At 41.0% G+C, this 23756-nt stretch overlaps 1 protein-coding gene across 2 annotated transcripts; it reads right to left on the reverse strand.

The window, feature by feature from the left end:
• Positions 1 to 2782: 2782 nt before the first annotated feature.
• On the reverse strand, positions 2783 to 23756 carry LOC122168135 (myosin-1B). Of its 2 annotated transcripts, none has more exons than XM_042833205.1 (38): positions 23553 to 23756; positions 23321 to 23464; positions 23069 to 23225; positions 22481 to 22508; positions 22264 to 22378; positions 22092 to 22184; positions 21908 to 21971; positions 21723 to 21821; positions 21531 to 21634; positions 21298 to 21436; positions 19254 to 19372; positions 19004 to 19153; positions 17879 to 18049; positions 16875 to 17180; positions 16030 to 16101; positions 15664 to 15751; positions 15460 to 15577; positions 14566 to 14689; positions 14344 to 14480; positions 13352 to 13607; positions 12198 to 12440; positions 11919 to 12095; positions 11686 to 11831; positions 11506 to 11596; positions 11030 to 11419; positions 10272 to 10398; positions 9411 to 9529; positions 8315 to 8511; positions 7702 to 7885; positions 7458 to 7623; positions 7161 to 7285; positions 6651 to 6959; positions 6351 to 6554; positions 6000 to 6125; positions 5744 to 5914; positions 5554 to 5658; positions 5219 to 5314; positions 2783 to 2935 (listed from the first exon to the last, which is right to left on the reverse strand). In XM_042833205.1, the coding sequence occupies exons 1-38, from the start codon at positions 23754 to 23756 to the stop codon at positions 2783 to 2785; spliced, it is 5817 nt and encodes a 1938-aa protein (XP_042689139.1). The 2 variants fall into 2 exon arrangements, with proteins under 2 accessions (XP_042689139.1, XP_042689138.1); XM_042833204.1 differs by having other exon boundaries at positions 16030 to 16103; positions 16871 to 17180.

The following is a 23756-nucleotide window of genomic DNA, read 5'->3' on the forward strand; positions in this document are numbered from 1 at the left end:
GGCACCTGAACACCCGGTCTGGGACAGGGCAGTGCTGGGGCAAATTGGATTGGGAGGCAATGGGAATTGGGGTGGGAGTGGGACTGGGGTCACAAGGGGGAGCATCTTTAGCCAGAGGGCCGGACGGGATGATCTCCAGAGACCCCTTCCATCCCCTGTGAATCTGTTTTATTGAAAAGGACTGTGCTGTCTATTCTATTGGCCTTTTCCTATGTTTTTTACAGTAAAGATCTTGCGCTTTTTCTAGCTCCTTTCTTAGTCTCAGCAGAATTCATTTGAAGGAGCTCCTGCATGCTTTTCTGACAGCAATTCAGCAAGACCACTAACATGCTGGATCCAGTAGCCCAACACAGCTAAGGCTGATAGAGCTCCACACCCTTTGGTACAAAAAGTAAAAAGGCTGCAGATGTATCCCAGCAGGCACACACACACAAAACATACTTTCACAGTGTATGGGAATTACATAGCTATACTGTGTTCATTATTGGCAGTATTTGCATGTATATTATAACAGCATTTACAGTACTTACAGCTACAATTTTCATGCCAAATAAAGAACTATAATAGAACGTGTAGAAATAAAGGAGGTAGGGAAAGGGCAAAAAAGCACAAAATATTTTTAAGGAAAGTAAGGATTACATTTGTATCTCTAAGCCCTCTCAGAGTACTGTAGTGTTCCTTGGAAGTGCCCAAGGCCAAGGCTGGATGGGGCTGGATGGGGCCCTGGGCAACCTAAGCTGATGAGTGGCAACTACCCATGGCAGGAGATTGGAACTGGATGACCTTTAAGATCCCTTCCAACCCGATCCATGTTTGTTGCCAGAAATGTTTGATCAGACCAGAGGTGTATTTCCTTATTGCCACTGTGTTTTAATACTTTGTTGCAGTATGTCATGGCTTTGCAACGGGCGTAGCACAATACTGGAATCACTTCAGGTAATATTAAGACAGTATCTCCCTATGACTAGCTCTGTTACAGAGAAGGCAGAACTGGGATGATGTGGGTATAGAGACTCAGTGATCCTTGGTAGCACTGCTTTCGGTATTCTCACGGTGTGGAAGGAGGGGGAAACCTGTTACCCAGCCTATTCTCTTAGGATTTGCCTACTCATATTCAGCCTGTCAGGCACAGTTGAAGTGTACATAAGACCTGTGACAAGTCAGAGGAAGTTTGTTGTAACTGCGCTGCACAGTGCTTGGACCACACCACAGTGATATAGTGATAAGGTGGGTTTTGTCCCAGAGGAGTGGCACTACGTGCTGCTGCCAGCAGGTGCACATACTCCCACTCCTGGATGAGTTGCCATGTTGGGTTGATACAATGGATCTGACCTATCAGCCTGAGTTTCTGTAATTAAATGGTAGAGATCCCAGAGTCTGAGGGAAGGTCTATCCTACATTCAGATTCATGCTGCTGATGAAACCTTACCTAGTCCTACTTTGAATAAAATATAGGGAAGATATAAACACAGCAGTATGGCATAGATACAACAGTAGCATCATTTGGATCAGTGAGAACTGCAAACCGAGGTGCAGTAGAAGGTCTGCTATTAGAATGAATACTTCAGGGACAGTTTCTCTGCATGCAGTATGTAGACTTTGTCTTGGTGTTTTAGGGTGGTCATATGCTCTGTGTGGGAGGAATAGGCACACAGGCCTATAGAATAGCTATGAAGGTGGGACCTGGTCCAATTGCTAAGTAATATGGATAATGTCACTTAATTCTGTATAGATCTTTTCTTCCTGGGTGCATTATCTGGTTGCACTGATTCTGTTTGTTCATATCTCTGTCTGTCCAGGCTGTCCCTGCCTAGCCTGAAGATAGGACTATATCCTGCTGTGAACACCTATAGAGAAAGAAAAGATTCTCATATGGGTAAAAACTCTTGTAATAAAAGTATCTCAGTAGTAGAATCCTGCAGATATTTGTTATCAGTCTGCACTTTTCAACATGCTCAAAAACAGTGTGTAAAAGCAAACAAGTGAGGTGACAAAATGGTAGTATGCCAAACAGGAATTTTTGTCCTGAAGAGAAATATACTTGGAATTTATAGAAGTAGAAGTGGCTTTAAAAGATTAATTATGTTTTGCTTTTATACAGAGTCTCCCTTCTCAGTTTAGAATATATAGCCAGCTTTAGAGAACAGAGGATGAACAATTACATGAGATAGCTTGTATTGCTGTCCTTGCAATTTATGTTTATGTATCAATTTTGTGAACAAAAATTAAAAGTAGTTTTCACTTTAGGTATAAATGTCCTCAAAAAGTCTTGAAGAATCGAAAAGATTGAACCTGAAAAAAATTGTTTTCTTGCAATTAAGCTACATGGCTTATTCAGTAATCAATTATTAGACTAGATTACCAGAAGATTCAATTAAGTTTTGTTCCCTGAACAAAGCCTTTTAGTTAAAATGCAATATCTTCCTAAAGCAAAATTTGTAAGGAAGAGTTACATTCAGTTGTAAAGAAATAATGGTTTCTCCCTTGAGGAATCCTTATGTGAAATTCCATGGTGAGAATGAAGCTGGATAGCTGAACAGACTGCTTTAACAGTGGTCGTTAAAATGTAGATAAGGGAAAATGTAAATCTTAGAACAATCTAGGATAATGATTAAAATACAACAGTGATCTAATTATTTTCCATGGGAAAATCTCTACAGTTTTTATTAACTAAATATTAATTATCTAGACATTGATAAAGAACTAAGCAGTAATTACAAATCAAAGTGATAGAATTTCACATTTTGTGCAATTCTCTTTCACTTTGCACCACTGGAGGCATCTACTCTTCACTTTCTGCCTTCTTGCCTATTTCACGGCTCTTTGCTCGGAGCTTGTTGACCTGTGACTCTGCAATGTCAGCCCGCTCCTCGGCTTCCTCCAGCTCGTGCTGGATCTTGCGGAACTTGGACAGGTTGACATTGGACAGCTCCTCCTGGGGAAAGGAAACCAGATAAGAAAATTTTAAATAATGTAATTTCCATTTTTCCTTCACTGTGTTGATGTGAGATTTTCTAAAATAACATTATCAAATTCATAATTATTTCTTTAGAAAAATTACAAAAACTTATTAAAAATAGGTTTTTAAATGTTTAACAGTAATTTTTTCACATTGAAAAACTACAGTGGACATTCTGTGATGTTTTGTCTTTATAAGAAAAGAGTCAAAGACTGGGATAATATCTCCAATGCTTTTACAGATAATCCAAAGGAAGAGTTACTCTATTAAATGCTAAATGGTTAGATGGTTAATAATACATGACAGAAATATAAGACTCTCTGTACGTCCTAATGGAGTTAGAAATTTCCGAATAATACACATATAATTATAGAATAACTTAGGTTGGAAAAGACTTTCATGATCATCAAGTCCAATTGTCAATCTGACCTCCTGAGCCCCATCATTAAACCACACCCCTTAGTGCCATATTCACATACTGACTAAATACATTCAGGGATGGGAAGTCTCATTTCCCTGAATTTCCAAGCTTGTTTAAGTGCTTGATCCATCCTCTGTAAATAAATTCCTTCTAATTCTAATCTAAGCCTTCCCTGCTACTTGAAGCAGTTTCCTTTCATCTTATCACTTGTCACTTGAGAAAAGAGACCAACACCCTTCTCGCTGCAACCTCCTTTCAAGTAATTATAGGGAGTGAAATGGTCTCCCCTCAGCTTCCTCTTCTCCAGACTAAATAACCCCAATTGCCTTAGTTGTTCCTCATATGTCCTATTTCCTAGTTGCTTCACCAGCTTCATTTCTCCTATCTACATGAGCATGAGCAACTCAGTATTCTTCTTACGGTAGGAGCCCCACAGTGACACAATATTTGAGCTGTGGTCCAGTGACCAGTGCCAGGGACAATCTCTTCCCTAAGGCCAGTTGGCCACACTCTTTCTGATACAAGCCAAGATGCTATTGGCTTGTAGGCCAGCTGCATACTGCTGGCTCACATTCAGCTGGCAGATCAGCAGCCTCAGGTCCTTTCCTGCTGGGCGGCTTTCTGCCACTCTTCCCCAAGCCTCTGTCACTGCATGGATTTGTTATGACTCAACTGCAAAATCTGGCATTTAGTCTTGTTGAATGCAGTGTGATTCGATTCAACCTACTGATCCAACCTGTCCAGATCCCTCTGTAGAACCTTCCAGCAGATCAACTCTCCTGCCTAACTATATTTAATTAGGACTCTGAGCCTGGCCATCCAACCAGTTCTTCACCAAGTACACGTGTACATCATGAACCAATTTATCCAGGAAATACTGCAGGAAACATTATCAAATGCTTTACAGTATCTAATAGCATATAATGCTTTCCTGATAAACAATATCCATAGACTTTCCTTCTCCTACAAAGCAGGTCATCTTATCAGAGGAGATAAGGCTAGTTATGCAGGACCTATCTTTCATAAACACATGCTAGCTACTTCTGATCACTTGATTGCCTTGTATGAGCCATGTGATGGCACTCAAGGTAATCTACTCCATAACTTTCCCTGGGAATGAGGTCAGACAACAGCTCATAATTCCCAGGATACTCCTTACTGACCTCTTTAAAAGTCAGGTGCATGGAGGCAACTCCTCTGGCATTTTTAGTTAAAAGCTGTCTACATCAGCCTGGCAAGCCTGTAAATAAAAGATGCTTTTCCTCTCCTCTGATAGATGGATCGCCTCAGTCCCCATCACACCATTTTTCTCAGAGAGCCCCATGTTAAAAGAAGCCAAATCCTTTTCTTTAAGACTACCACTGTAACCAGGCATTTCTCTGCCAGATTTGTCTGGTCCATTCAAAGCCTATTCCACTAACCAACAGGATCAAACAGAAGATCACCTGTTCCAGAGCCTCTTAAAACTATTCCAAGGGCATAAAGGAGCTTCAAGGGAGATTTGTATCTATTTAACCACTTTCCATTTATTTCCTGCTATAAAATTATGTACTGAAGTTGTTGGAAGGCAATTTCTATTTCTTCAAGAGGAAATTACCAAATGTGAGATAAAGAAAGTGAAAGAAAGAAGCTAGAACATGCTCTCAGATGAGTTGACCTTAGACTTCAACATCACCTACTGATGCAACAGAACTCGGAACCGCTGAGCTATTGTGTAGTGCACAGACAAAAAAATGACATAAATGTTAAGGGCTTGAACACAGCTAGGCAGAGAAAAACGCCAACACAAAATGCCAGTTCTGCCATGAGTGAGACTGACTGCTCAGACTAACACTTACAGCCTCCTCAGCCTGCCTCTTGTAGGATTTCACCTTCATCTGCAGCTTGTCTACCAGGTCCTGGAGTCTGAGAACATTCTTCCGGTCCTCTTCAGACTACAGAAAAAGGTAAATAGTAGTAAAACTTTCTATCCTCACCCCTTACATTTCCTCTAGCTGAAACTCTTCAGAGAGCACTGCTGTCCAGTAGGACCAAAGACAAAGACATATTAACCATGTCAATGAAAGAGAACAATGGAAAGAAATCACAATATCAAAGAAATTGCAATGTCAGTGTGACAACATTCAGACTTCATGAGAGAAGGATGTGTAAGAAAAAGCTTTTTCTGCCTTACCTGGTAGGTCAGCTCCTTCACCCTCCTCTCGTACTTGCGCACACCCTTCACAGCTTCAGCGCTGCGCTTCTGCTCAGCATCAACCTCCCCTTCCAGTTCCCGCACCTGCAATGAAAAGCCCATTTTGGAGCTTCCCTGCTGTCTCTGACCTGGCATTGCACACACTTGCACAAATACCAGCCCTACGCACCCTGGCCTCCAGCTTCTGGAGTTGCTTCTTGCCTCCCTTCAGGGCCAGCTGCTCTGCCTCATCCAGACGGAGCTGCAGGTCCTTCACCGTCTGGTCCAGGTTCTTCTTCATCCTCTCCAGGTGGGCACTGGTGTCCTGCTCCTTCTTCAGCTCTTCTGCCATCATGGCCGCCTGGAGGAGAAATAATCCCTTTGTGACTGGAGATATTTGGGGAGAATGCATCCACCATCAGCAGTGAAGGCATGCCCCAACTCACATCGGTGATGGCCTTCTTGGCCTTCTCTTCAGCATTGCGGGCTTCCTGGATGGTATCCTCCATCTCACTCTGAATTTGGGAAATGTCTGATTCTAGCTTCTTCTTGGTGTTGATCAAGCTGGTGTTCTGTTGAAGAAAAACCACATGGCATATATATCATATACATATATGTCATCACTTATTTTCAGTAAAATACCATTTCCCTGCTTTCACATAGAATTCTATTGTTTTTTTATACAAAGAATGACCCTTGCTGATAATAGTAATGGTAGAGGTCTGTTGAAGTTTTGTATTTATTAAAAAATTAAAATAGATTTAACCATTAGAGATGCTTTCAACCCATGGACTTGCCTGAGTATGGAGGAGCTGCACACGCTCACTTGCATCCAGAAGCTCCTGCTCAGCCACTTTCCTCGAGCGCTCCGTCTGCTCCAGGGCTGCCCGTAGTTCCTCAACCTCAGCCTGCAGCAGGTTTGCTCTGCGCTCCACCATGGCCACCTGCTCTTTCAGGTCCTCCTGTGTCCTGAGAGCATCGTCCAAATGTATCTGGGTATCCTGTAGAACAAAGAAAGAAATTGTAAGATTCATATGCCTCTAAAATTGTAAATATTAGTTAAGATTTTGTTAATGGTCATCATTTATTCAATAGACCTTGAGCACTCCTTGTGTGTTTCTCAGGTTCTTCTGTGCCTCTGCAGCCTGGCGGTTGGCATGGCTCAGCTGGATCTCTATTTCATTCAGGTCTCCCTCCATCTTCTTCTTCAGTCTCAGGGCTTCATTCCTGCTCCTTATCTCAGCATCCAAAGTGCTCTGCATGGAATCTACAACTCTGAGATGGTTTCTCTTCAGCTGGTCAATTTCCTCATCTTTCTCTGCTATCTTCCTGTCAATGTCAGATTTGACCTGATTGAGTTCCAACTGGACACGAAGGATCTTCCCCTCCTCATGTTCTAGAGAGGCCTATAGAAGAATAAATGAGAATTAAATACTTACATAACAAATGCTGAAAATGCTTGAGTAAAAAATAGTGCAATGTTTCTGACAGCATCTCTAAACTTTCATTCAAGAACTCCCATGCTTTTCTTTCTGGGAATGACTTCACGTTACTTACAAGGAGAGTGATCCAAGACCTAAATCAGATAAGTAAATATTTCTGGGTACCTCAGCTTCCTCTAGAACTGCCTGAAGTTCAGACTTCTCCTGCTCAATCTGCTTCTTGACTTTCTCCAGCTCATGAATCGCCTTTCCTCCCTCTGCAATCTGCTCCGTGAGGTCAGAAATCTCCTCTGTAGAGAAGAATGAACATTCACATGGTCAGGTATAGAGCATAGAGGGAAAGGCCCTGTGACCCCAGCATAACAGGTCTGCTCCCATCACTGCAGGCACAGATCCAGGTGGAGAGGTGGGCAGGAGAGCTTCTGAGAAAGCCCTGCCAGCAGGAAAGGCTGAGCGACTTACGCTGCAAGTTCTTGTTCTCACGCTTCAGCGTTTCCAGGTGGTCCAGGGACTCCTCATAGGCATTCTTCATCTTGAACAGCTCTGTGCTGAGGGAGCGAGACTCCTTCTGGGAGGCCTCCAGCTCAGCCTGCGTTTCCTCGTACTTCTGCTTCCACTCCGCCAGGATCTGAGGAAAAACAGATCGTGAGTTCGGATGCGACAATCACGTTCTGCTCAGAAAACACAGGCCTGGAGCCCAGAATACCTTGTCAAAGTTCTTCTGCTTCTTGTCCAGAGCTGCGCAGGCAGCATTTGCTCGCTCCACGTCGATCATCAGGTCCTCCACCTCATTCTGCAGCCTCTGCTTTGTCTTTTCCAGGGAAGCACATTTGGAGTTCACGGCTTCAACGTGTTCCTCTGCCTCCTGCAGGCGCTGTGCCAGCTTCTTCCTGGGAGGTTGTAAGCACAATTTCCGTTGAGAAAGAAAATTCTCAGGTTCATGGGAAGCTGTGGTGTGCAGCCGGTATGTTTTCTGGACAGCAGTCTTGTCCACTTGATAGTGTGACACCCATTTACACCACATGAACAGACTTTTCTGGACAATGATTGTAATTGCATGGGCTTTAGTAAATGCTGGGCTTTAGAAAAATACTCTCTGCTCTTCACTTGTTTTCACTCTAATGAATCTCCACTACTGTGTCTGAACAGCTTTGGTCCTTCTCCTTCTCCTAATATGTATTTTCTCATGGCTATATTTTCCTTTTCCCTATCACCCCATCCTGAAGTACAGCATAATTTTTCTCCTGATAATACTTCAGCAGTCTCCTCAATTTTTCCATTATTAGTTTCTGTCAGCCTTCCCCACTCTCCCCACATACTTGGCCTCCTCCAGCTCCTCTGTGCGCTGAATAGCGTCCGTCTCATATTTGGTTCTCCACTGGGCCACTTCGCTGTTGGCCTTGGACAGGGCACGCTGCAGCTCACCCTTGGCTTCCTGCTCCTCCTCGTATTGTTCCCGGAGCAAGTCACAGTCATGGCGGGCAGACTGCAAGGCATGGGCCAGGGCATTCTTGGCCTGTGGAAATGTTATAGTAGGATAAGAATCATAGAATCATAGAATCATAGAATCGGCTGGGTTGGAAAGGACCACAATACTCATCCAGTTCCAACCCCCTGCTGTGTGCAGGATCACCAACCACTAGACCAGGCTGCCCAGAGCCACATCCAGCCTGGCTTTGAATGCCTCCAGGGATGGGGCATCTACGGCCTCCTTGGGCAACCTGTTCCAGTGCCCAATCTTCCCCCAGTCTGTATCAATACCTGGCATTGCCCCAACCCAATTGCAGCACCCTGCACTTGGCCTTACTGAACCTCATTAGGTTCTCATGGGCCCACTTCTCCAGCCTGTCCAGGTCTCTCTGGATGGCTTCCCTTCCTTTCAGTGCATCGACTGCACCGCTCAACTTGGTGTCATCACAAACTTGCTGAGGTGCACTGGATGCCATCGTGTGCCATTGATGAAGATGTTGAAGAGCACCGGTCCCAACACCGACCCCTGAGGGACACCGCTTGTGACCGGCCTGCACCCTGACACAGAGCCATTGATCACAGCCCTTTGTCTGTGACCAGCCAGTCTAATTCCTTACCCATTGAAAGGATGGATATATCCATATATATAGGGAATAGAAATCTCTTGGGAAATGTCCTGAAAAGTTATTGGACACCAGATAACTCTTCCATGAGAATAATGGCAATATATAGAATGAGGAATGAATAGCTGGGAATTTGCAACATCTTAAAGGATAGGTGGCAGGTGTCAGAGAGACAAAATAACTCAAATTAAAACCAAATTAAATATCTGTTTAGGTTTTTTTCCCACTCAACATGATGTTTCTATAATTTTATATGTGTCTGAAAAACATCTTAGTCAGGAAAATCCACTGGATAAGACAGAATTTTGGAAAACCTTCTTACCTTTATCTCCTCCTCTAAGTGCCTCTTGAGTTCCTCAATTTGTTGGGTGAATGCCTGCTTGCCTCGAGACAGCTGAGAAATCAGAGCATCTTTCTCCTCCACCTGGCGTGAATATTCACCTGGGAGAATTTGCAGGCAAGTAAGAAAAATGTTATATGAATGTTAAAGTTATTTTTCCTCGATAATCAAATACATGTGAAAATTATTTTGGTAAATAGCATTTTATTCTTCTCTTTGAATATTAGTCACTGATCTTCATCCATATCTTTGAGTAAACTATTCATCTTATAGTCAGGACATGAGATTAATCACTCTTGCTTTTTTGTTATTTGATTATTTTTGCTTTATATTTGAACTAAGTTTAGTGGTCTCTTAAAGCTTACAACATGAATACCAAATAGCGCATGTATAGAGTCGCATATTCCTGACATCTGAATTTTTCCTGGCAAGCAGAGGGATGAAGTCTAGTTTAGGAGACAGATGCATTTTTCCTTCAAACTACAGTGCCTTAATCATTTTGTTGGTCCTGGGCTAGACTTGCTCCTGAATATCTCCAACTCTGATACTGACAAGTGTAATATTCGACACAGCACTCCAAGATGTGATCTTAGCAGTGCTACATACAGGAAAGGGCCACCTGCTCCATTCACCTACTGCCAACGTTCCTCCTAATGCAGCTCAGTATTCTGTTGGCCTTCTTTGCCACAAGAATACACTGCTGGGTTATGTTCTATCATGTTCATGTTCATATTCATATTCATGTTACGGTATCTATCAAGGTCTCTATGACCCATTTTTGACCCCTTATTTCTAAGCTCCTGGCTATTGACTATGTTGTCTTACAAACCACAAATGTCTTACCGGACTCTGTTTGTAGACGAGCTTTCTGTGCACTGATGTCATTTATGGTGCGCTGTTGCTCCTCTTCCTTTGCCTTAATTTCACTGAGTTGATCTTCTAGGGAACGAAACATCTTCTCTAAATTTGCCTATTTGCATGAAGAACAAAATGAAGGATGATTGGTGACTTAACATAATTACATCTGAAGTCTTGTGAAAAGCAAAAAAAAATGAAGCTAATGATTTAAAGCATGTTAAGTCAATCTATGTCAAGTAACTGATACATTTTTCTATATTTCTGCATCCTTTATTCCAATATTTGTAGAATTAATTAACATACAATCTGTTTTTGAAATACATAAAAAGGATGATGGCACACTGTGCCATTATTTTCAACTTCTGCTTCATATTTACTTATTATATCATTGATGCATTTAAGGGAGAAGGAATAAAATAATAAGGAAAAAGGAAATGTATGACTGAAGCAATTTCTAATTTAGAAAAAACTGAAAACCTGTTAATTTCAGTGTCTTTCATTAAAATATCAAGCAGTGAATCAAGCACTGAGTTCTCTATATGTCCTTGTATTAAGTGCATCAGCTAAACATTTTCAGCTTTCACCAAAAAGAAGCAGTGCATTATTATGCTAAGCCTGAAACGCATAAACACAAATTCAAGTTGTAAAAGACAACTACTTATTGTAAAATATGATTATCATTCATTTTGAAATATGAATACTTGCTTATAAGTTGGAATTAATGTAAGCGTGTATTTCACTACCTTGGCTTTGGAGACAGACTCCATGTTGCTGGCCAAGTCATCAATCTCCATCTTCAGCTCACTCTTCTCCTTCTCCAGCTTCTGCTTGACTCGTTGCAGGTTGTCGATCTGCTCCCCAAGCTCCGCTGTGCTGTCCGCATGCTTCTTCCGCAGGGCAGCAGCCATGGCTTCGTGCTGCAGCGTGGCCTCTTCCAGGTCACGGCGCATCTTCTGAAATTCTGCCTCACGCTTCTTGTTCATCTCAATCTGAGCTGCCGTAGCCCCTCCTGCTTCCTCCAGGCGCTCACTGATCTCCTCCAGCTCCCTGGAGAGGTCAGCTCGGTGCTTCTCTGCTTTGGCTCGAGAGGTTCGCTCTGCCTCGATTTCCTCCTCCAGTTCCTCAATACGGGCCTGGGGAGCATCAGGGACCCTTCACACCCATGTCCTTCTCCTTCAGATGTTTTCTGAAGGCCAGAAGGGAAGGACCAGAGACTTGCCTGCAGCTCCTTGATCTTCTTCTGCAACTGCATGCCCAGGGCTTGCTCATCCTCAATTTTGCTCTGGATTTGGCTGATTTCAAAGTCTTTCCTTTTGCACAAAACAAACTGTGTTAACACCTGAACAAAACCTCCTACGTGCACCTGCCCAGCACTCAGGTGTCCCACAACTTCACTTACTTCTTCAGTTTCTCATCCAGTTGCTGCTTATCATTTTCCAAGTCCATTGTGGATTCCTGAGTCATTTTCAGGTCTCCTTCAAGTTTCCTCTTTGCTCTCTCAAGGTCCATGCGCAGCTTCTTCTCTTGCTCCAGAGACCCTTCCAGCTAAACAGAATGAGATCATCAGTGCTCTGCCAGCCATGTTCATATATATAATAGCCATATATAATAGCCATATGCTTTTGTTCTTACATCATCCACTTGCTGCTCCAGCTTGGTTTTAGCTTTGGCCAGCGTATTGACTTTGTCCTCTTCAGCCTGCAGGTCATCCAGTGTCTGCTGATGGGCCTCTTGGAGGGCTTTCTTCTCTTTTGTCAGCTTGGCAATTGTCTCATCCAAGCCTGCCATTTCCTCTGTGAGGTTTTTCACCTTTGAAGAGAAAGAAGCAAGTTCAATTAAAGCTAGGTACACGACTCCCATAACAGCACAGAGCTCTTTTCTGGAGTGTGATTGATAGCTTCTGCTTCATACCTTGTTTTCAGTGGCATGCTTTTCCTTCTCAACCTTAGCCAACGTTAACTCTAGGTCATCTATATCTTTCTTCAGCTCTGAACATTCATCCTCTAGTTTCCTCTTCTTGGCTGTTAGCTCAGCATTCATCTCTTCCTCATCTTCCGCTCTCTCTGTAAGCTCCTTAATTTTGGCTTCCAGCTGGATTTTGGTTTTGATGAGCTGGTCACATCTTTCCTCAGCATCTGCTAAACCATCTGCTTCCTGCACATGATTTGAATAAAATGTTTTTCAAAATGCTATTTGTTTGTAAGTCATTATTCTTCCATTCTTTAACTAGTAAGGAATTATTATTTTAGAACAGCTGAACAGAATGAGATCATTAATGCTCTGCCAGCCATGTTTATCTCCACAGCTGTCCTATAATAGCTTTTTCTACTTAGAAATTGTTATCATAAGTGTATTTTTTTTTTTTAATGCCTCAAGCACAGAAGGTAAAGGAATACATATTTTTAAATGTCAGACTATAGTTATAGATGTTGAGAACTGTTGGGGCCAGGTGAAACGTATTCCTAATCCTTGCCAGTAAAGACAGTTCTGAGGGGATTATTGCTGCTATCCTTTTATTTCCTGGGAAGGACAGGACTCCATTTTCATCAGTATTTTTCCTGAGGAAACAGGGACCAGAAATGGTTGAGAAATGTCTCTTATTCTCATCCATTCTTACTCCAATTGAATTCCTTTGTAATTCCCCAAGTGAAGGTATTAATTGGACCTCCAAGCTACCTTCATTAATCAGAGTATAACATATCAGAATTATATAGTAAATGAGGCTATTTAGACCTGTAAGTTGTCATCTATGATTTAAAATATCATACTGTAAATTTCAGAACTTCCTTGGGAAATGGTTTAATTCTCTCTTGATTTAAAGTGTAAGGAACCAAATGCCATAATTAATTGCAAATTTGTTAAAATTTATGTATTTCATCTTAGCTTTTTAATGTGTTTTTTCCCTTCTATTTTAATAACTAATCTTTTAATATCCTTCCTATTTATATAATTATTTATATGCTGTTTAAATTAATACTGCTTTGGAATAATGTGTCTGTTAACTGAGAAAACTGTGATAATTTCACATAGGGCATTATGAGAGCCAAAGCATTAGCAATACTCACAGCCTGTACTTGGAGCTGCAGATCATTTTTCTCTTGCAGCAGGGACACCATTTTCTCCTCCAGTTCCTTTCTCTTTGCCTCAGACTTTGCAAGCTCTTCTTTGGTCTTCTCAAACTCTTCCTTCATGTTTGCCATCTCCTTCTCAGACTCTGCACTCTTCAGCAGGGGCTTGATCTTGAAGAACAGCTTCATCCAGGGCCAGTGCTTGACATTCATGAATGCACGAACGTTGTACTGGATGCAGAAGATGGACTCCCTAAAAGGTATTGAACCTTTATATTATCTTATATATATTACCTTATATATTTTTAAACGTGTAATACATAATTAACTGTCTATATAACAATATATATATTATGTAGTGACTGTTCTACATAGAATACTTCCTATAGTTCTCTACATAATGGATTATAGATACACAAGCATATATATTTTATGAACATTTGAAGCAAATGTCCTTTAGGGATGTAGTGATGGCCAATTTGTATGAACAGATTTGAAATTCAGATGTTTGAACCATTTTTATGGAGCACCTCCAGGAGGGGACTCAGTTCATTTCATGAGTTATTTAAGGAAGAAGAATGCTCTTCCTCTGCTAGGGGTATGTATTTCTCCCCTTTGATTATAATGGTAACCTAAAACAATTATGAATAATTATTTTATTTATAACTTATTATCGTATTTATTTACAGTTATTTTGGGTTGCATATCTGAATTCTGGGCATCTAAAGAGTTCGATAAAAATTACTATCAAGGGTGACATAAGTTAATTTTTTTTTTCTTCCAAAAACAGGGCTTTATACTGGATTTTTTATGAAAACAAGTTTTATATTTCATCTACTGTCATTGTACACTTTCAAACACATCCATACTGATAAACAGAACTAATGAGAAATATATGAGATTCACTGAGATGGAGCACATTTTCACTTGCATTCATGTCATTGGTGTGTGTCATTGGACCAGCAGGCCAAATAACTGTACACATCTACCTTCTTTCCATCATTTTCTTGAACTCCACTCTCATCAGGAAGCCCCTGCATCTGGCCTGTGTGCGAGTGATGAGCTGTGCCAGCTTCTCATCCCTCATCTCCTCCAGGAGTCCCAGCAGCCCAGCTTTGAAGAACACCTGGAGAAATGGAATGTTGCAGCACATAATTTTCTGGTACTGCAGAGTACAGATACGTAGCTCTTCAGTCAAGCAGTATTTGTACCTTGGTGTGACCAAATTTGTACTGGGTGTGGTCCACATCGATTGACCCAAGGAGTTTCTCGGAAGCTTTCTTGCTGTCAATGAACTGTCCCTCAGGGATGGCGCTGGCATTAAGCACCTTGTACCTATGGGAGGAAGTAGATTATGAATAACAGGTTCCTGGAAGCTCAGTCAAACCTGTAGCAACTAATTCCATTGTTTAGTTTTTCTGCAAGAGAAGTCACTAGTGGAAGTAAGCTTGAACTCTGCACTATTTCTTAGAAATGACGTTTTTGTGGGTAAATGTGGTTTTAGAATGAAGCATTCACTTTCCTTAATTCACAAATCCTTGACACATTTAATACTGCTTTTCATAAGTAACTGCTGATATATAAGCTGTTTCCCATGCCTTGTAAGGCACATTTAATGCCTTATCTTCAAAGGAGAACTCTATGTGCAAGAACAAAATGTGAAACAATTCCTCATCCAAAATAGTTGTAGTACATGCTCTTACTGTGCTTTGCAGCTGATACAGAGAAAGAAGAAAAACCTAATTTTATTTAGTTTTCTAAAAACTTAGTCTAGTGTATTTTGCAGCTGCTTTATTCACATTTATATCCTGATGCCTACAAGTCATTCTTCTTTGTTATCTGAAAGTTAACTAAGTCCAAGCTAGTCAACTTTCTGGATGCTTTATGACATACTAAAGAATTAATAAAAGACTCCAAATTGCCCTTTGGTGGTGGCTCTTATAGTCAGCTATAGAAAGAAATTAGATAGTAATTTGGACAATTGACTTTAGTATGACTGGAGATAGGTACTATAAAACTTCCATAACATCCACAGTATTTAAAACAGTTAGGAAATAGAATTATTCAGTAAAGATGTAGTAAACATGAATTAAATGGAGTCTGACCTCTGTTTAAAGTCTGCATAAAGTATTCTGCTTGGGAATCCTTTTCTGCAAATCCTGATCCCTTCCAGCACGCCGTTACAGCGCAGCTGGTGCAGCACCAGTTCATGCTCCATGGCACCTAACAAATGACATTATGAATTTGTACTTCATTGTACTGCACAGAGAATAACACATTTCTTGCATGTTTGAACCTGAACTACTTACCAGGTGTTTTTGTTTCATTGGGAATGAGGCATCGCACAAAATGGGGATGTGTGCTTCGCAGATTGCTCATCAGTTTGTTTAAATTTTCCTTAAGAATAAGAGTAAAGATTATATTTAAAAATGTTACAATCTCATTATTAGATGGAGTAAAGCTGCTGCATTAAGATCATGATCATAGTTTTTTGGCAATTCTGTAGTAATTCTTCCAATTTAATGAGAACCCTTTGTTACAAAACATAGGCCTTTACTCTTTCTGAACATAAATATTTTATATATTAGATCGATATAAAGCTTTTTTTCCTGTACTGATCTTTCTTGTATCTTTTTCACAGTTTAGTAGAGTTTATAGTACTTATTCTGCAGTACCCGGAAAAGAGCTGAGACAGTCTGGAAAGAAGACCCCTTCTTCTTGCCACCTTTCTTGCTACCGCCACCGCTCTCTGAAAAATAATATATATCTACTTTTAAAAGAAATGAATAACAAATGTGGTTAGAATTTTAAAAAATATGTATTTTTATCTTAAGAAATACAAACTGTAGTGATATGAGAAAAAATAACAAATTCAGACAGTGTTTATAATTACAATATAGTGTTTTTCAGATAATAGTAGAAGAAAATCTAATGACTTCTCTTAACACAAGTTAAGAAAATGGAAACAGAAAATAAATGCAATATCTTGCACAGTAGCATAATTAAGGAATTAACTCATGAATGAATACAGCAAATGCAACAACTTATTAGTCTTTAAGTATCTTTATATCTAAATTTACACATAAATCTAGCGCCACTCTTTTGAGTTTGATATTACTTCCTGAAGTATTTGGGAATGCCTCTTACTATAGAAATTATCCAGTGTGTCAGTAAGTCTTTGTAAATTCTTTAGTGTAGCTGTCTGATCATAAAATCAACACGTTTATTAAAGTTTCTAGGAAAATGTGATATTCTTTATTAATCTGAGTGACTAAATTCCAAAAAACAGACAAGATTTTAGATTCACAATCTTTTCATTATTTTAAGAAGCCTTTTATATATATAAGCCTTGTTTTCTGTATATTTTAAACTCTAGTGATCAAAGTAAGACTTGCTACATTTACTTATGAATCTGGAAGTGCTACATTTATGTAACATAAATATTAATGTAAATTGATGCAAAATATTATTGCAAATATTTATTTATTATTGTAGAATTTATTTAAAATAAATTACCCGCTTCTGCCCCACCAACAGAGGCAAACAGTAAGGCTAATGTCTTCAGGGATGATTTTTGGTACAGCCCCACGACAGTTTCATTCAAGGGGTCCTTGTTCTTCTCAAGCCAACCAGTGATGTTGTAGTCCACTGTGCCAGCGTAGTGCACCAAGGAGAAGTGGGCCTCAGCCTTGCCTTTGCCAGGTTTAGGTTTCTGGAAGTTGTTGGACTTGCCCAGATGCTGGTCATAGAGCTTGTTCTTGAAAGAGGTGTCAGTTGCCTTGGGGAACATGCACTCCTCTTCCAGGATGGAGAAGATGCCCATGGGCTGAAGGAAAATACGAATATATAAAGAAAGAAAGTCAGGACACGGGAGAGATAATATAAGAAAAAGGAATGGAAGATAGTGATGATACAAATGTGTCATCTCTTTTTTTTCAGAAATGGCATATTTTTAGTAGATGTTTCATCATTTAGATGAAAACAAGTTCACAGTTCATTTCAAAGTTTTAATGTAGTACAGATCTAGTATGTAAACATTCATGTTGTGCATGTTAGTTGAAGATGAAAAGTAAAATGAATGAAATTATCAGCATTTAGGTGTAACAAAGAGTTTACATTATGTAAATGCTTTTTTTTTTTTTTTTTTTTTGAAACAAGATAGAAAATTCCTTCAAACATTAAAGTAGAAGCTGCTCAGTTTATTTACTCGCTCAGCAGAAATAAAAGAATACAAGCGTTTCAGTGTGAATTCTAAAACAGACTTACTACTGTGACTAGGACTGAGAATTTTGCCCACCTGTGAATATATACTACTTGACAAAATCCTACAGGTAGTGATATAAGGTACAACTTAACCACCTCACAATCAGACAGGTGAAGACAAATATACAGAGCTCACTGACCAGAAAAAAACAAACATGCCTTGCATTAAGCGTGGGTGCCATGTATTGGTATAGTCTAAATTTTAGCATAGAAAATTCCTTTTACATCTGAAAAACTATTAAGTGCAGGAGTCCCAAATACCTTTTCAATGAGCTCAATGCAGGCAGCCAAGTCCATGCCAAAGTCAATGAACTCCCATTCGATGCCTTCCTTTTTATACTCCTCTTGCTCCAGAACGAACATGTGATGGTTAAAGAACTGTTGCAATTTCTCATTGGTGAAGTTGATGCAGAGCTGCTCCAGGCTGTTGAACTGCAGAATGCAAGGATATGTACTTGTAAAGTTCAGTTCCTTGAATACATGAGATTTTCTAATACGTTGCACTTTCAACCCGTTAAGGTCTCACTGAATCATGGAATGACTTGGGTTGGAAGGAATGTTAAAGATCATCTAGTTGCAACCCCCACTGCTGTGGGCAGGTTTGTCACCCACTAGATAGACATCACAGGGCCCCATCCAACCTGGCCTTGACCATATCCAGGTACGGGGCATTGACAGCATCTCTGGGCAACTTGTTCCATTGTCTCACCACACTGAGAGTAAAGAATTTCCTCCCATTCTTTCAGTTGAAAATCAGCCCCATTGTCCTATCTCTATGTGTCTGCGTAAAAAGTCACTCTCCACATTTTTTGTAAGCCCCATATAAGTCCTCGAAGATTACAACTTGTTCCCCTCAGAGCCTTATCTTCTCCAGGATGAACAAGCTTATCTCCCTCAGTCTTCATGAGGGAGTTGCTGCAATTCTCTGAGCATCTTCTTGGTCCTCCATGAATGTGGACCTGGAGTGGTGACTGAAGCATTCCATCCTTTCATATATTTACACCTTCAAGCCCTAGCCTGAACATGTTTACGAACACTGGAAAACATTCAGAGCTCACACCAAAATGCTAGTTATCTCGGTACTTTGCCTTCTTGGATTAATCTATACTGATGGTCTATTCCCAAGCATTCAGGGGGAATCTGGCTTCTGCATTAACAAAATCTTCAAGAATAAAAGTTTCAATTTCCTCACAATCTATTTTAGCTATCAGTTATTAAACATTCTGATAGCACTTTCAAGTACTATTTTTATTGCTGCATGCAACAAACCTACAGCCTTTCTAAGTTAAGTACTTTGTGAGCTAAGTACTGCATAATGGAAAAAAAAAACAAAAACTATTCCAGTCCAATGTCCCTTCCATTAAACTTGTAAGTCTGTCCTCTTACATCAAAGATCTCAAAGCCAGCGATGTCCAGGACACCAATGAAGTACTGCCTGGGCTGCTTGGTATCCAGCTGCTGATTGATGCGAACAACCATCCACAGGAACATCTTCTCAAAGACAGATTTTGCGAGGGCACCCACTGAGTTGTATACCTAAACAAATATAGAATAAAAAGTTAACATCCACGATAAAAGCAGAAGTTCCACAGTTTTAATTCATGCCATATGTTTTCTGTCATCAGCTGTTTATTACCTGCTGCACGGTTTGACCCTTGGTCACATACTCATTCCCAACCTTGACACGGGGGTAGCACAGCGCCTTGAGCAGGTCTGCTGAGTTGAGACCCATCAGGTAGGCAGCCTTGTCTGCAACTAAACAAACACACAACTAGATCAAGTATAAGCTCCCCAGTAGATATATCTTTTAGTAATCTGGAATGGTTTCTGCATAAATCATATTCTATGAATCATATTTATTCATATTATTCATAAATCATCTTCTGAGTCACATACTTACAAGTGTTGCACTCTCTCTTGATTTAATGTTTAATAGTGTTTTTTTTTTAAATGGTTATTTAAAAAAAAAAAACAAACAAATTCCAGTTGAGATTTTTAAACATAAAAATTCTTCCAAATGAATTTACAATGTCCAAGCAAATTTTAAAGTGGCTACCTGAGCAAAAGGCTATTTCCTTAGCCTTTTTCCAAGTTACAATTTCTGAACAAACAGAAGAAGAAACAGATTGGTAACAAAATATGCTGTACTCATTGGAGTTAATGAAATTCTATGGGCATTAGAGAGAAAAATTAGTGAAGCGTTATGCCACAAGTTCAAATACAATATCTAATATAGCATTCATAGCAGGACTGCATTTTCCCTAAGGATAAGTTTTAAACACATAGGAGCTATACACAGGACAAATAAGTTTAATAAACTAAGAGAAAGAGGGGGAAGGGGTAGGAAAGAGAAAAGAAAAGATAGGTCTGACAAAAAGTGCATAGGAAGCATAGGTGCGTAATTGAATTCCTCCATGCAGAATAAATTGCACCCATTAATCACCAATTCATCTGCACATGATAAATGTTTACAGAGACCAAACAGTTGAAGTCAGCAGTGAGGGGGCAGATGGTGTGCTTCATCAGTGACACCATCATTGCAGCTGTGAAAGAGTGGGTCACTGCTACAGGTGCAGATTTTTATGATTGCAGCATGCAGCCTCATGTTCATTGCTGCAAAAAAGCATAGTTAATGGTGGTGATTGCACAGCTGACAATTTGGTCTACCAAATAATGCTATTGTTCTCTTTGCTGTAATTTCCAGAGAAATAAATAGGAAGCATTACTTTTGGATCAATCTACAAATGTACAAATCCCAATTTTGAGCTGTTTCTGTTGTGTTATTTATACCTATATATTTTAATTGCATTTATCATTAGAAAAATAGCAAAGCTGAATCTTTGGAGTTTTTTTTTTTTCTTTTTTTTTTTTTCCCGTTCAATTTTACAGGGTATTTTTAAAATGTGTAATAGTTCCCTACTTCTCCTTACAACCATAGGAATTATATCTTATATAACTCTTCTGCTTAAGATTATACAATGATATATTTTCTAGGTGTAAATAACTGTGGTTTTTAGAAATACTTCCAAAAACCTCTAAGTGAATAAAACCCTGAACAATTCCAGGGAAAGGAAACACAATGCATGCATGTTAGCTGACTGTTTTCAAATGGAAGTCCTGGAAACAAGCTTAAAGTCAACAGCAAATGTAACAGCCACGTCTGCACTAATAACTGCTGTTCCTTTTTAACCTCCTGTGTAAATTAAAATGGGACAGTGCTCTTACTGCAGGCATTGAAAGTTGCCTTCAGAACACGGGCTTCAGGGCAGCATCAGGATTCTAGCGTATTTTTACACGGAAACAACACCTTCAGGAGGTGACTACCACTGATGACAAATGACGGATAGCTGCCTGGGTACATGAACGTAAGTCAGTGAGCGCAGCGGTTCTTGGTTATGCGCCAGATGTAGAAAGCAGCCCCTCTTGTCTCTCTTCTGCCTGACTAGTACTATGTCAGCCAATGGAAATGTCGTTCAGGATTCCCTGGCCCTTGTATTTGCATAGTTCAAAGCAGTCTGCATCACCCACTGGTTTGTGTTCTTCCACAGAAGACCTCTATTTAGGACAGCTTTATACGCCGCAATAGGAGCATCAGGGGAAAACCGTGGGCGGAGTCAGTGACTCTGAAGAGGAATTACTGCCTGTATTAGCGAGTGTTTCAGTATACATTGTGCTGATACCTTCTGTGCCATCTGGCTCTGCCTGCTCTTCACGCTGCTTCTGCTTAAACTTCAGGTTGCCATAGTGCATGACAGCCCCCGTCAGCTTGTAAATGGCTGTTTTTTCATCAGGAGTGAAGCCCAGGATGTCAATGGCACTCTAACACAGGAAGAAGTGAAGAATGCTTAGCCGTAAATACCATGCCTGCTTCTAGGTCAGAGCCCACCCAAGAAAACTCCTGTGCACTGCTTACATCAGTGGCCATCAGCTCCTCCTGGTCATTAATGCTGGGCACTGTGATCTCCCCTTGACTCACATAGTGATAGTCGTATGGGTTGGTGGTGATCAGCAGCATCTCTGAGAAAAAGGACAGAACACGTACAGAATTGGCATGGAAAAGAATGAAAGAGATTGTTCAGTGTACTGTGCTTGGCGAAGTTCCTACCAATTAGCTCCGGCTTCTTGTTGGACATGATCTGATAAAAGATGTGGTAGCTTCTTTCCGCCTTGAGCTGGAAAGTGACCCTGGACTTCTCCAGCAGATCTGTCAAGGATGGAAGGAGAAACTTAGCACAAAAGGCAAGGACGGTCAGAAAGAACATGACCAATCAGGCCTGGAGAGTCTCTTACAAGTTTCAATGTCAGCAGAAGCCAGTTTGCCTGTGGCACCAAAGTGGATTCTGATGAATTTACCCTGAAAGAATAAAAAATAAGTGACATAGGTCCACCTTCCCATCTCTGACTGTGAAAATATTTCATTTGTTATGATGGTGAGAAGAAGAGTTGTTTCTTCTTAGGCCAGGCAACAACTTACAAAGCGTGAGGAGTTGTCATTCCTCACAGTCTTGGCATTCCCAAAAGCCTCCAACAGAGGGTTGGCACTGATGATTTGATCCTCAAGTGTCCCCTGAAACAGAAATCTTCTTGTTATGCTTCAGCTTAGAAAACAGTCTGACAGTTGCAGGGTCCTACTTTTAGGAGCTCACCTGCATTTTGCCCGCGGGCTGGTCCTCCTTCTTCTTATCCCCACTAGCTGCAATTGTTGCAAAGTACTGGATGACACGTTTCGTGTTCACAGTCTTCCCTGCACCGGATTCTCCGCTGTCGAGCCAAACAGAGAAGCAGAGAGCGTGAGGTCAGGTCAGGGAGAAGGTCCCCTTGCACAGGGCAGCCCCGCAGGGACCCGAGCGGGAGCGTACTTACGTGATCAGGATCGACTGATTCTCGCGGTCTGTGAAAGAGGCAAAAGGAAAGCTTAGCCACTGTCCTGAGTAGCACTGCACTGACTTGAAAGCAAAGCTGTAAGTTGGAGCTTCTTCACAAGCACTAATTCCCCGGGGAAAAGAAATGGATTGCTTCCATATCCCACAGTAGCAGACAAATGGAGGCATACAGCTGTCAGAGGCACGTGGTCCTCACACAAACTGTGTATCCTCTTGCCCTTCACACAGTTCTAGATTCAAGGAATCTAGACAAAATGCCTACCTGTGTTCAAAGTAAGCAACTGTCTAGAGCAATAATGCCTTCTCTTCCATCATTGGATAAAAGCAACAAACTCTGAGTCCAGCTTTACTTCTGCACTAGGAAAACGTAGGATTTGGTACAACGCAGTGTAAATAGCACACAGGGTTGAATCTATGTGTGTATCTGGTCCAGCTCATCTTAACATTAATTCTTCGTTCACTTGCTGTCATACAGCTCTGTGGTGTTTGGTGCTGGTTTGTCACATAGCGCAGTATGAGCAATGGGGCTCTTCAGTTCAGATTGCATTGGAGGAGATCAGGCACTCACCAGTCAGCATGAACTGATAGGCGTTGTCAGAGATGGAGAAGATGTGTGGAGGGGCCTCCTGGCGCTTTTTGCCTCGGTAGGCCAACACCACCTCCGGGTTGTACACCGGCAGCCACTTGTAGGGGTTGACAGTGACACAGAAGAGGCCCGAGTAGGTCTGCGAGGAAGGGACACGGCACGATGGCTTCCACTCAGCCTGGCACAGCAGTCCTCCCCAGCTACCAGCCAAGGAAGAGAGCTGCTGGTACTTACGTAGATCATCCAGGCTGCATAACGCTCTTTGAGGTTGTACAGCACAGCGGGTTCGTGGAGGTGGGTCATCATGGCCATGTCCTCAATTTTATCGTACTTGGGAGGGTTCATGGAGAAGATTTGATCTTCCTTCACAGTCAGAGTCTGCCAAAGAAAAGACAAATCCCTGCATGTCAGCTCAGAGACCACTGTGGGAATTAAATTCACATTGTATATCTTGCCTTTTACTCACCTCTCCAGCTTCAGTCTTGACAGTGACCTTCCCGGATTCTTTGCTCTGGATTGTGCTTTTCACATAGGATTCTTTAGCATGTACCACGAAGACAGATGACTTGGCATCAAAAGGCTTGTTCTGGGCCTCGATCCTCTCCTTTTCTGACTTTCGGAGGTAAGGAGCTGCCTCCCCAAATATGGCCATATCAGCATCTGTAGCCAT

The sequence above is a fragment of the Centrocercus urophasianus genome, unplaced genomic scaffold, assembly GCF_019232065.1.
Source record: "Centrocercus urophasianus isolate 14NV4802_14NV808 unplaced genomic scaffold, USGS_Curo_1.0 seq_41, whole genome shotgun sequence".
In the NCBI taxonomy this organism is placed as follows: domain Eukaryota; kingdom Metazoa; phylum Chordata; class Aves; order Galliformes; family Phasianidae; genus Centrocercus; species Centrocercus urophasianus.